The sequence below is a fragment of the Eubalaena glacialis genome, chromosome 16, assembly GCF_028564815.1.
Source record: "Eubalaena glacialis isolate mEubGla1 chromosome 16, mEubGla1.1.hap2.+ XY, whole genome shotgun sequence".
In the NCBI taxonomy this organism is placed as follows: Eukaryota; Metazoa; Chordata; class Mammalia; order Artiodactyla; family Balaenidae; genus Eubalaena; species Eubalaena glacialis.
The window spans coordinates 89,424,148-89,437,714 of NC_083731.1; the positions used below are offsets into that span (position 1 = coordinate 89,424,148).

The following is a 13,567-nucleotide window of genomic DNA, read 5'->3' on the forward strand; positions in this document are numbered from 1 at the left end:
TTGCCCCGTTACTTCATTTCAGATGGCCTTTGAAAAATGCTCTGTCCTCTGTCTGCACGGAGCTAGCATCAGAGGTCAAGGCGGCCTTATCTCCTTCAGGAGTTAGATCTTACATTAGAGAAGCAGTTTAATAACCACGTTTAATTCTAAATGAGGCGGGCTTTTTTGTTTTTTGAGTAGTCTGTTTTTATACTTGGTTGAATTTGCTTCTGGCACTAAGAAAATTTGTTATCTTGTGGAGAATAACTCAGTGTTAAATTAAAAGAAGCAAAACTAAACATCATTAAGAATTTAAGGGAGCCTTACTTCATCCTTACTGCCTTGAAATTGTTCAGCATTAATAGATGTAGAAAACCTCAGATGATCTGAGTCTGGCTTTTGTGGCTGTGCCTTCACTGCATAAACAGGGTCCCAGCGGTGTTTCATCTGACTTCCGACTGACTGTGACTCAGTTGTCCTTCTGTGCTAGCTGGAAATACCCGATCTAAGTGATAAGTATGTTATTAGAGTGTATTTGTTTATACCACTCTTTCCTTTTTAGAGTATGTATATTTTATGAAGAACTATTGCTTTGTTATTGATGTGAGCTTGTTTTAGAATACTTCTGTTTTCCTGATAAAAATTTCTAAAGAATAGTATTGCTAGTTCCAGCCGCACTATTGGAAGCAGTTTGGGTTTTGAGACATTAACTGTTTAAAAGGTTGGGTGCATGGGTTATAAGCATAATCATTAATGTACTGCAAAGCCTTGTGTTACATTAATGTTTACATCTAAACTTCACAGAAAATCTTAACTCCTTACTCAGTTGCCACCAGCCCAGAAAGGTTAATTCCTCTAAGAAGACTTCTCATGCACGTGGCAGTCGATCGCAATCCAGAATTTTCACATTCTTATTTCGGGATTATAAGTCATTTTTATAGAATGTCTGGGTGATAGATTCTAATGAAGGGGAGACTTTCTCTTGGATGCTTCCCTTTTTTGGCCTCTTAAAATTCTTCCTTCCCACTTCTAACTTAAGTTTTATTATGTTTCTCATTTTATCTCATTTCATTCTCGTCTTATTCTTTTGTTTTCACTGTAGTTTTAATTTCTTTGCTCTTTTCTGTGTGTGCACGTGTGTGTGTGTTTGTGCGCGTGCGTGCGTGTGCATGTTGCATGGTTGTGTGTTTTGTTAGAGCACTTTCAGACTTCTTGGCCTCAGAAGTCTTTGGCACTTAGGAATTTACTAGTTTTGTAGGGTCAGATGTTCCTTCAAAAAACCTGTGAGTCCTGCTCTTGTTAAAGAAATACCCCCAGACTTTGAGGGGTCGGTCCAGCACTTCTGGAGCTAACTTGGCAGCTTTCTTTTGCCCTTTTCTCAGGGAGAAAAGGATTTCCTTCGTTTCTTATCTCAGAGGTAGCCGAGACAAAACAGAACGAGCCTGAGACGTATTACTGTTGGTGTGCGTGTGTGTCGCTGTGCAGCTTACGTTGCCTCTGCTTTGGACAGGAACCCCGAGGCCAGAGAGGGGAGTGTAGTCGCTGGACGCCAGAACGCAGCGCTTTTCCTCTCGGCCCTTAACTTCACTCTCGCTTTAGTCTTCCTGGCTCTAGTTTCAGATGGCCGACAAGATACATGTGAATTTTATTTACGTAATTATTATTAAAGAGTTACTGTGGTAGGAAGTGAAAGCTTCCTGCTAAAGTGGCTTAAACTAATTTGTCATCTAAACAGTGTCCTAGTCAGTGGGAAATCATCCCTAAGGGTATTAGAAATTCTAGTTGAACTGTGAGTTCTGCACACGGACCTGGCAATTTTGAGCATCTTTCCAGCAGAGAGCAAGAAGAAGGCTCCTCTGTGTGTCACGTCCTCATCTTCTGCTGGCAGGCCTCCAGAGCTCCGGCGAGCATCTTCTGCACATTTCTGTTATGTTCAAGTGCAGTTTATGAAGGCCAGTGGCAGTTTCTATGAGAAAGTATAATTTATTAGGTTAGGAAAACTTTTAAATTTGGAATCTGGCTTTCTTTTTTTCAGATTCCTCCATTCTTAGAGACAGTTTCTTATAGGAATAGTAATTTAGAGATCTTCATTTGATAAAAAACAGAGAAATCTAAGGAAAAGAGTTATCTTGAAAACTTCTGAATGTGATTTACTTTCTGTAATTGTCCCCCTACTGACCCTTGCAGAAAAGGGGAGGGGGCAGAAAAAAGCTAGGCTGTAAGCGCACGGAGTTAGACAGGAGCATGTTTCATTGCTCACGAGAAGCAGGAGTGTGTGCCGGGCCTTGTCTTGTTGGCACCTGCATTTAGGGCAAGGCGCGTGTCACCAGAGGACATCAGCCAGCCACGCGGGCTGCAGTTTCCTCTCACAGTCTCTTGGTGCATCAGTTTCTTCAACAGTCAAATGCAGGGATCGGATTAGATGATCTTCGGAGTTCTATTTCTAAAATTCTGTGAGTCCCTACAATTTTGCTTCCTTGTTAAAATCCATGGTTAAGAATTTCAGGTCCTTAGAATGTTTACTATTTCAGTAGAAAGTGCAGATAGGCAAACAACCATCATTTTCTTTCAAGAAGAGGTTTATAATAAGAGATGATTTGAATTACCTTTATTAGGCAGTACCATATTTCTCCTTAGTGAGCAAAATAGATAGAACTGGTTTCTGTTTCAAGTCCTCTTTGAATAAAACACTTTTTTTTTTCTCCTGGAACTTTAAACACATCTTTTTATAATAGGTTTACATTTTTGGAAGCTGTTGCTTTATTTATTCATTATATTTTAAGGTTTCTAAATTTTTGTGAGTTCTGATTACCATCTCAATTAGAATTCATGTTAAGATGGCATGGACTAATCAAACTTAAAAAAAAATACAGGTCCAGATTGGTTCCTCTTACTAGTTTTAATATGTTCAAAACTCCTGTGCTGTAGTCCACTGTGATAGGAATTGATGTAGGCATACCTTTCCTTGCACATTTTTATAGAAAATTGTGTCAAGATCACTTGTAATATTTTTAAATGATCTGTGCTTGAAATGGAGAGAAAACGATGTGCCTGCCTGTATCTTCACGCTCTTCTGAGAAGTTCTTGAAGGTGCTATTCTGTGCCTAGAGGTATTTCTCGGGCTTCCAGGCACTCCTGTCTAGTGATCTTGGCAAATACCCAGGAGTTGAATCAGACTCTGCATGGGTTTCGCATGATGGTTATTTTGTAGAGCTTCAAAAAATTTCTGCTTTTTCTTGACTTCATTTTGACTGTTTCTCCCTTTTGATAATGCTATTTGGAAACTGATTGTAGTGGTATTGCTGAATAAAAGAAAAAATAGAAAATTAATGTAAAATATTTCTTCAGTATGTTAATTTTCTATTTTTTTCCCCTCCTGATTCAGTTCTTAGTTCGGATACTGTAACTTGCTAGTTAAAGCTGGATCTTTCTGAGTGTAGCTTTGGGATTTTACTCAGTTTGATCAGTATTGCAATCAGAAAATACACAAGAACTTCTCACCTTGTGTAAATGTGACCCCCGCCCCTTTTTTTTTTTTAACATTTTGAGAAAAAGAACATGAACATGATTGTGTTTATTTCTGAACTTGCTATTGGAGATGGGCCATCCTGCTGAAAGCTTAATTAATTACTGAATTAATTACTGAACAAACTGAGATATTTTGACAGCATGGCTCATCGCAGATAGTAATGTTCAAAGACTAGTTTATTAGATGCTTTTCTGATACAAAGTTCTGTTTTGCACAGGGTGAGAATCTCTTAGGAAATTTTCTGATTGCTTTATATTTTTATTTTATTTTTTTTAAAGCTGTGTTATTTTTTAGTTCTTCATGCTTTGGAAGTAACAGTTGAAGAGAGGTGAGGAAAGTTTGTGAAAATTGTGATCGGTGATTAGCTGCCACCTGCCTGAGGTGTCTTCTGAGAGGAACTAACCTCTTTGTGGTGCTAGAGCAAAGGTCACTGGATAAAAAAGGAACAGGTAACCATCTCATTCCTTGTCTGAAAGTTCTCTTTAAAATTAACAAATGCAGAATGTTCAGGGGAAGGTGAGCTGCTGTTTGAAGAAGGTGTCTGTTTCCTCCTTAGAAACGAGTAAGGTAGACTACGTCCTCTTTCAAGCTGCCACAGCCGTCATGGAGGCCGTTGTCCGCGAGTGGATCCTCCTGGAGAGAGGGAGCGTCGAGTCACTGCGCACATTCCTCTTAACCTACGTCTTACAGAGGCCTCAGTAAGTGCGCAGGGGAGGCGCCGCCAGACGCTTCCCTGAGCCATCCTTTGGGATGCTTTTTCCTTTGCTTTTTAATGATTGACATTTATGGTTAAGCTCTGTGTGGGCTTGTATTTTAAAAACCCACACACGATTGTAGGTTGTTTTGGGACTTAATGAAAGAATACTTTTTAATTTAAGCTTGTGACACTGGGTTTCGTTTCTTTGAAGAGATTGTGCTTCGATGTTAGGGTTTTTTTGTTGTTGTTTAGTTCCGGGATTTTGGTTATAAATAAAAGTTGATCTTTGACTCTGTCGAAAATCCTTTATACTTAACTTGATCTTCTTTTGGTTCTTGGTATGTATTATAAGACGTAAGGGAGTAGCCAGGAGGGTGAGGGGAAATCAGGCACCATTATCAAACCAAATGTTACACGTATATATATGTGTCAACACATAGAAACGTGCATTGAAAAGGTTGTAGAAGAAAAAGCACCAAATTCTTTAACGGTTTTTTTTGGATAGGGGATCAGATTTGAGGAATGGGATGAAAGTGAATTTTCTTTTTATATTATACATGTATTGTTTAAAAAATTTACAAGATTGTGTGTATTCATTGCTTGTATGATTTAAAAACAAATGAGGAAAACTATTAGCCGTACAACTTTGGGAGAAATTCATTTACTCTGTATCTTTTTTTTAAAGTCCCCTTAATTCCAAGTTGTCTTCTAAGACGAGGCAGCATACATTGTATATATGCAGTTTGTGCCGTTGAATACTTTTTTCGTAGATACTTATTTTCACACTCAGTGAAGAAAATGTTACATAATCAGAAATGCTGGTAATTCGGAATGTTGATTGATGGCGATAAAGATGCATAAAACTTTACAAGTAAGTCCAGCGTGCTGTCATACCTTTGTTCCTGCTGACTTCACTGGCAGCCTCTGAGTTCATAATATTTAATAATACTTACTGGCATGACTTTTGCACTCAGTAAAGTGCTATTAAGTGCTTCACATATCGAAAAATGTATGAGAGAAAAAAACCAAGTGTTACTTAGCCGATTAGCATGACAGGTTTAGTGGACAGCGTGTTCCAGGGAGGAGCAAGTGTACATATCGCTGAGTGAGGGTGTGGCTTATTTTTTCTGATTTTAACAGAATAAGGAAAACTTGCCCCTGTTTCAAAGCTTTCTCTTCTCCTTCATGCTGGTTTTCTTCCTTTATTTAAATTTTAATCGGTTGTTTAATGAGCCCTTTTGGGTGGATGCTAACTTGCCCTGGAGCTGCTGATTTATCACAGCCCCACCTCCACCCCCACTGAGCTCGCGGTTTCAGCTGTGTGTATGCATGTCATCTCTCGTGTTATCCAGAATCATCTCACCGTAATAATTTTGATTCAGGAGCTATTTTAGAGTTGACTGTAGGGTTCCACATTGAAATAGTTCACTTATGTATTGTCTCCCAAACTCTTTCTTTTTTTGCTGCGCAGCTTGTGGGAGGGGTCTCAGTTCCCCCACCAGGGATTGAACCTGGGCCATGGTACTGAAAGCCCAGAATCCTAACTACTAGGCCACAGGGAACTCCCCCAAACTCTTATTTTGGAAAAAAGAAAAAAAGAAGTTTTCAACCAAGTTGAAAGAGTAGTGCTGGGAACACTCACGTGCCGTCTCCCTAGTAGGGGCTCAGCCAGCATTTAGTGATACTACCTCCCTGAAGACTGCAGCATGTCTCTCCTAAGAGGTCATCTCAGTACTCTTGATATAATTACTATATTTATATTGTTTAATATAATTCTGACCTCATATTTTGACATTTCCAATTTTCTGAAAAATGCTATTTATATCCTTTCCCTCCTTTATAGGTTACTTTTTTGATCCAGGATTTAGCCTCAGATTACGTGTTGTATTTAGTTGTTGTGTCTCTTTTAATCTAGAATAATTCTGCCCTTTTTTGGTCTTTCATGGCACAGACATTTTAATCTTGTAGAGTGTCCGATGAATGGATTATAGTCAAGTTAAAACTTTTGGTGCTCTGCATAGGTAGAACGCTACAGGTTATATACTGTAGAATACTAAGTACGTAATGTTGTGTACTTCCCATTGCAGGCATGGAAGTTTTCCTTTTCTATTTTTTTCCTCCTAATTGTGATTAAAATTTGCACAGAGTGAAATGCAGGGTACACTTTTTAATTTTTGTTCATTTTTTAAATTTTTTGGCCACACCGCATGACATGTGGGATCTAGTTCCCTGACCAGGGATCGAGCCCGCACCCCCTGCATTGGAAGTGCGGAGTCTTAACCACTGGACCGCCAGGGTACACTTTTTTAAAGGCGGTATGGCATAGTGGTCGAGAAAGGGGCTGTGAGTCCCCCTTCTGCCGCGTAACTCCATGACCGTGGGCAAATTATTTAACCTCTCTGTGCATTAATTTTCTGATTATTAAATAGAGTGAATAACAGTACTGATAGTACTTTACTAAAAAGATTGTGAGGATTAAGTGTATTAATTTTTGTGAAGTTAGTTTATATCAAGACAGGTCATAGGCGCTCAATAAATGTTGGGTATTATTATTTATTTTCCTAGTTTATAATTTTTGCCAGTAACAATGTTTAAAGCTAGCTTTATGTACATTTCTAGTAGCAGTCAGTGTGTTTGAAACTATTGTGTCCCCTCAAAAGTACGAATATTCACTTTGGTTAATTCACATTCTTGCACACGGTAGGATCTTTGCTTTTATTCGCCTAATGAATGCTTCAAGTCTGTTTTGAAGGAATACTTTTCGTTCTTGAGAGAGCGAGACACGTTCGTTCGTTTGTATGAATGTCTGGTGAGTGCGTGTTATGCGGCAGGCGGCCTGCTTTTCTGTGGGACTGCAGCAGCATGCTCGGCGCGGCGCGCTTCGTGTTGTGTGAAGTGTGAGGGAGCCCTTCTGTGTACTGACCAGCCACGTGCAAAGAGTGGCATTTACAGGCCAGGAACTGAAAGAGGTTCGGTGTAGCTGTGGTCGTGAGAGTGCGTGGAGGGGCTGCGATGAGAGGGGAGCAGATCCCTGGCCATGAAGGGCCTTAGAAGTGGGTGGCCATATTGTTTATGTCCAAATGGGGACATCTTTCAGAGTAAAAGAAAGCACTATTCATCATTGTTCTGGAGAGCAGGTAAATTGGGAGTACCCCAGGAGGGCTGGGATGGGACCCACTGCTTATAAGCCGTGTTAGGGAATTTGGGTTTTATCCCAAGGGCATGTGGTGCTTGTATCTGTACGGCATTCTAGAGGCTGGATTATAAAGTTCAGGGTTATGTTTTCTGAGGCTTCTTTTTAAGAACCGTTGTGAAAAGGCAGTTACATCCGTGTGCCCTTGTGGCCCAGCGGCCCTTTTAGGAGGCTTCCACCTGAGATGGGTGCTTCTGCCACCACACTGAGGGACAGATATGAACATTAGGTATGAACACTTACAAAGGTTTGGAAGAACGTGTATGTTTCCATAATGTTGTATCTTGGGTAGCTAGCATGTTGCCTTTCCGTGTTAAAGGGAATGGATCTAAGATGATACTGCTGGTTGGAGATGGAGGTTAGGTCCGGATGTGTCTCTTAACTGGTAGAATGTTCACCTGGCTCTTAGTGAGCTGATAACACCACCGGAGCTGCTGACACTCACGTAGCGCTTAGTGTGCACGGGGTGCGGTGTTAGGAATATGTAATTCTTGTGACAACCCTGTTACTGTTATCCCCATTTCACACGTGAGAAAACTGAGGCTCTGAGTGTGAACGGTCTTGCCCAGGGTCACATAGCCAGTGATAACTGGAGTGTGGATTCGAACCCAGGTCTCTGGCTGTGGAGTCAGCGCGTAACCAGGAGCACGCTACCTTAGATGTGAGCCGTGCTGTTAGCAGCTGCAGGCACAGTGAGAAATTTGGGAGTATTTTTATATTGGATTTGTGTAAAAGTTTTCACAATGATTTTTATGTTTTACAGCCTCCAAAAGTATGTTCGGGAACAGATTCTATTAGCAGTAGCAGTAATTGTAAAACGAGGATCATTAGATAAATCAATTGACTGCAAAAGCATTTTTCATGAAGTCAGCCAGTTGATAAGTAGTGGCAACCCCACTGTGGTAAGTGTGCTAACTATTCGTAAATACTTAAAAGTTTTATTTTGTATTACGCAAATACCATTATAGCAACAGTAATGGATATCTACATAAAAGAAAAAAGACACAGTCTAAGAAATCAAGCAATTTCCATTTGTTCATGTTTTCCTCTAGTCCGTTTTTTACATGTGCACGTACTGTAGATACGGTATACTTTGCTTTTTCATTTGATTCTGTTTTTTATGTTGCCAGTGTTCATAATCATCATAAGTTCATAAACCTCGTATAGTTTTCATAATCCTGTTTAATGGTGTCAAATATTACAAGCTGATGTACCATAATATTCTTAAGCATTTCCCTTCTGTTGAACATTTCCCCCTATTTTTAATAAACCTTTGACAAGTACTAGTGATAATGGAAATGTAAATAAAATATAAAATGATACTGACATAAAAATTCCTAAATGTTGCAATACTAATAGGCCAAGGTATGCCATGACTACCAGGTGTGACTGTCAGCTTCCTGAGTTTTCTGGGGAGCCTGGTTGGTTTTTCCCCTCTCCACCTCCTGTCTGCCTGGGAGAACCGGTCATCCAGGAGCGTGACGGGTTGTGGCGGCCCTGTCAGAGGCCAGACGAGCTGGAGCTGGTGTTACTCATCAGCTGTGGTTGTTGGCTGGAACCGTTGACTTTTATCAGCTGGGTGAGATTTAACTCATGTTGAATTGGGGTTGGCAATACCTAGCTCTTCTTTTTTTTTTTCTTTTTTCATTGCATTACAGTTGATTTACAATGTTGTGCCAGTCTTGGCTCTTCTGATTCTCAGGTATTAAATCTTTAAATATTTTGGGTAGTCTTTTCACTTTCCCAGTTTCTTTTCTTTAATCATTTGAAAGATATCTGTGAGGCTGTACCCCTTACGATTCTGTATGGATGGTGTCTTCAGGGGGCCCTCAGCGCGTGGTGTGATTTTAGGTTGTTTGTGGTGTGAGTTAGGGTGCCGTGGTCATTTTAGGAGGACCGTGCGCACTGTCCCTTCCCTTTCACAGTGTCTGGGTCTCTCCTCGCCACACAGAGACGTGCGCTCACCTTTCCGCTCCTGCCGTCTGCCCTCCACTCTGCTGGGAGTGACCCAGCAGGGTCTCCACCGAAGGAGTAAATGAGCAAGTTGTCAGGATTTCCTGTATCTACCCTAGGTGTTTTTTGTTTTTCCTTTGGAATTTTCCTTATCAACTTTATTGAGGAATAATTTACATGCATTACTGCATCCATTGAAAATGCACACTTCAGTGAGTTGTGACAGTTCTGTGTACCAGTGAACAGTCACACAATCAAGATACAGAATGTTTCTATCTGTGTTTTGATTATTGATTGTGTAGATATTGTGTTCTATGTCATTTTTGTGACAGGTTTCTTCCAAGAGTAATGCTGTCCAGTAGAACCTTCTGTGTTGATGCAGTGTTCAGTATCTTTCCTCTCCAGTGTGTGGGCACCGCACTAGCCACATGCTGCTTTTGAGTGTTTAAAATGTGACTTGTGTGACCAAGGAACTGAATTTTTTAATACATTTTTTAAAAAATTAATTAATTATTTTTGGCTGTGCTGGGTCTTTGTTTCTGTGCGAGGGCTTTCTCTAGTTGCGGCAAGCGGGGGCCACTCTTCATCGTGGTGCACGGGCCTCTCACTATCGCGGCCTCTCTTGTTGCGGAGCACAGGCTCCAGACGCGCAGGCTCAGTAGTTGTGGTGCACGGGCTTAGTTGCTCCGCGGCATGTAGGATCTTCCCAGACCAGGGCTCGAACCCGTGTCCCCTGCATTGGCAGGCAGATTCTCAACCACCGCGCCACCAGGGAAGCCCCTGAATTTTTAATTTTATATAATTTTAATTAAATTTATTTGAATTCAAATAGCCACATGTCGCTAATGGCAACCATATTGGACCATGTAGTCTAGAGACTTTAATATCTAAAGGTCTAATTTTATGTTCCTAACACTTAATCTTAGTATTCTAAAATTTAATTGTTTATCTAAAACTAACAACTTCGAAGATGTGCATGTTTGAATCGTTACGTTTTATGAGTTATTTTGGCTTTGTTTTATGTAGTGAGGAGCTCTGTTGAAAATAGTCCCCAGATAAGATTCCATTTACAATTTTTTGAGGTGAAAATGATTGGGAAGCTACTTTTTACTGATAATAATCTATATGCTCTCAAAATTCTCTCTATTGGTAGACGTAGTCTCCCATTTCTGATGAAGAGCTTTGCTCTCGAAATACTGATGCTTCAGGGCTGCCCGCATTCATTGTATCAATATATCAGTAGTCTTACATTTCCCTGGATTTTTGTTAGCATTTCCTGCCTAACTAATGGCCGTGTGCGCAGTCCAACGGGGACATCACTGTTGGTCAGGGGAAAATCAAGTGGTGGGCTGACTAGTCAGAACTCGTAGGGAAAAGGCTTGGAACTAAGGCTGCTACTTGGAAATGTTATCCCAGCCCCTACTGCTCTAAATCAAGTTACTCTTCATAGTTTTGCTTCTCTTCGTAAGGTGTCAGGTGACACATTGTTTCACTTGACAGTCTGCAGTGAAGGAGTCCAGCTCATTGCGATTGACCAGGATTTAAACTTTAGGAACTTAAGCAGCAACTCTGGGATCTCTGCTTTTATGATTGTAGCTGGGTGATCATGTTGACTGGGGTTTCAGTATTAAGGTAGGATTTCTACAGTCTGTTCTCACCCCCACGAGTAGCTTCTTGGCAGCCGGATGCCGAAGGATCTGGAGCCCTTGCCCCTCAGGAATGAGCACACACTCGGGAATTGTGTTCTCCGCTTCCTCTCCCCTGGGTAATTTGACCCACCACAAAAAGTAGGCCCACTGCAACCTGGCAATTGGTTTTTTTGAGCCACTGAAATAACTGATGTTCTGAGAATGATTGGAACAGATGTAGCTGTCTAGTTAGAGAGGATTTTGCTCTGTTCACAGTACATACACTTTGAGGGGAGTGGATAAATTTAATATCCTCGTGAAATATTCCAAAGCAGGAGGAGTTTTTTAAAGTTGAATTTCTGCTAACAGGGTTGAGAACTTCTGTAGCAGTAAGAAGTCAGTAAGCGGGCGGTAGAATTTAATTTCAAGATTGCTGGATGAATTTATTTTGGTGACCACGCTGAAAACACTGAACTCAGAAAGCATTCCTGCATTTATATGGCAAGTTTAGAATTCCTGCCTGGAGCCATTCCTGCTCATTCAGCAGGTCTAAAAAATGAGGTTACAGACCAGTAACACATTTTACTCTATCTTCCTCTCTGTCTTCTTCTCAGACTGTTAAGAATTTGTGGGAGTGCTTCAAGAATTTACTTAAGATTTTCTTAGTCTCAGAGACATGAATAGCAGTGGGAGAGAGGTTTAAAACTTTGATAAGAAAGTAAAATGGTAAAATCAGAACATTGATATAATGTTGGCTAGAAACTTTCTTTATAAAGGTGATTTTAAGAGATATTTGAAAGGAAGAGATAACTGACTCTGGTTTTCTTTGGATGAAAGAAAGGGTTGACCTCATGAGTTATTAAGTTAGGTGACTAACTTTACCTTTGCACATCTTCTAGAATGATGCTTCCAATCAACCCTAATTGACTGGAAACTGTATGTAGTCTGGCTTTCCTGCTTGCTTTCTAAGAGTGTATTTTTCGGTCCAGCATCATGCTAGCCAAGTATGCATGTTTAAATGAGTTTAGGGGCAGGATAACATGATACAACACAGATTTTGATTTTGGATTCACACTTAGGTTCAAATCCTAGCTCTGCCATTTACTACCTACTTAACTTGAAAAATTGTTTAACTTCTCTAGGTGGTGATTTACTAATACGTGGAATAAATGTGGTAATATCCAGGCCCAGAAGAGGAAAGACAGTATTAAGTGCATTTAGTAAGCATTCAGCGAATGTTTGTTTTATGTCCCTAGTGGTTTCACAACTCTTTGTTTATAGAATCTTAGGACATGAACTATCATCTCTTTCTATCAAATAATATTTTAAGTGTTGAAAATCAGAAGAAAGTATTTATACTATTATCCATTAACGGAAACTAATTGAGTATTTAAAAAATATATAACCAACGAATTAGCTTTCCTTTAAACGCTCTGAGAAGTACCTTATGGTCTTTGTTCTCTGTAGATATTTATGAGTTAAACGACTTCCTATGGAGATTGTATTTTGTAGCCCCGTTCAGTTTTCTGTGCATCGTGATGTCCTCTCAGAGGGACGGTGCTCGTGCGGCTCTTACGTCCTGTGCCGTCTCCTCCAGTCTGTGCACAGGCTGCCCTCCCTCTGTGGCCGCGTCACCTTGCTTTGCAGTGGCGTCAGACCTGGGAGGGATACGTACAGAGGCCTCACTTCCCAAAGAAAGTGGTCAAATTTTTTATTTTAATTAACATTTAAGCTAAATTTTTAACCTATTTCATGTTTGTTTTATTTCCTTTGAAAGCAGTAGGCCTATTTAAATCACTTTTAAAGCTGTTGAACGTATCATTTAAGCCTCCTTTCTTCCTCTTTGCCGTGCTAGAGAGAAGAGGGTGAGAAATTCCCCGTCTGCTGCAGTGCTGCCCCGGACGTGATAGCAACTTAATCTCTCTTATCACAAGTCTCATTGATGTTTGCTTAGAGGAGCAGCTGGAAGTCTGCTTTATGTATGGCAACCTTTCATAAAGTTTATTCTTGGTAATAAAGCTCCTGGGGTAAGAGCCAGGCTATTATAAGAGACAATCCTCTCTCTGAACAAGAGTATTTTATTTTGTCAGCTGGAGTTAGTGTTTGAGTATCTTGTTCTTGTGACAGTAAGCTGGAGAGTAAGGCAAACTATCTCTGAAGGGTGTTTTTCCACTGTCATGAAATTAATGTCTTTTACTGGAAATGAGAATTCTGCTGAAAGATTTTTAATGCGAAGGCAGCAGTTACTTCAGTTGTTAGCCAGTGAATTAACTTGTGATTTTTTAGTACTTCAGTGAAAGAAAACATATTAGACTCTTTCATAACCTCGAGACCTCATTGAATTTCTTCTACTTGTTTTACATATTTAACTTTTCTCTTTGAAATTCATCAATAGGGAAAAAAAATAGGGAGCACATCATTTATTCATTTTCCACCTTCCCTTGTGTTAATGTCGTGTCAGACACAGAGGCAAACATTGGTTTATTAATCCAGGTGATGTTTAGTGAGTACGCGCTGTTGCTCTAGTGATGCTTTAGTTTTGGTTTTTTTTTTTTTTAATCGATAACTTATTTTGTGATTTTAATTTG

General features: G+C 40.1%; 1 protein-coding gene across 1 annotated transcript in view; it reads left to right on the forward strand.

Annotated features, from left to right (window-relative positions):
- XPO4 (exportin 4) overlaps nucleotides 1-13,567 on the forward strand; it is a 100,940-nt gene that overhangs the window by 15,810 nt on the left and 71,563 nt on the right. The window contains exons 3-4 of the mRNA XM_061170849.1: nucleotides 4,065-4,206; nucleotides 8,162-8,300. Of these exons, the coding sequence (XP_061026832.1) occupies nucleotides 4,065-4,206; nucleotides 8,162-8,300 (281 nt within the window). The remainder of the gene's footprint in view (nucleotides 1-4,064; nucleotides 4,207-8,161; nucleotides 8,301-13,567) is intronic.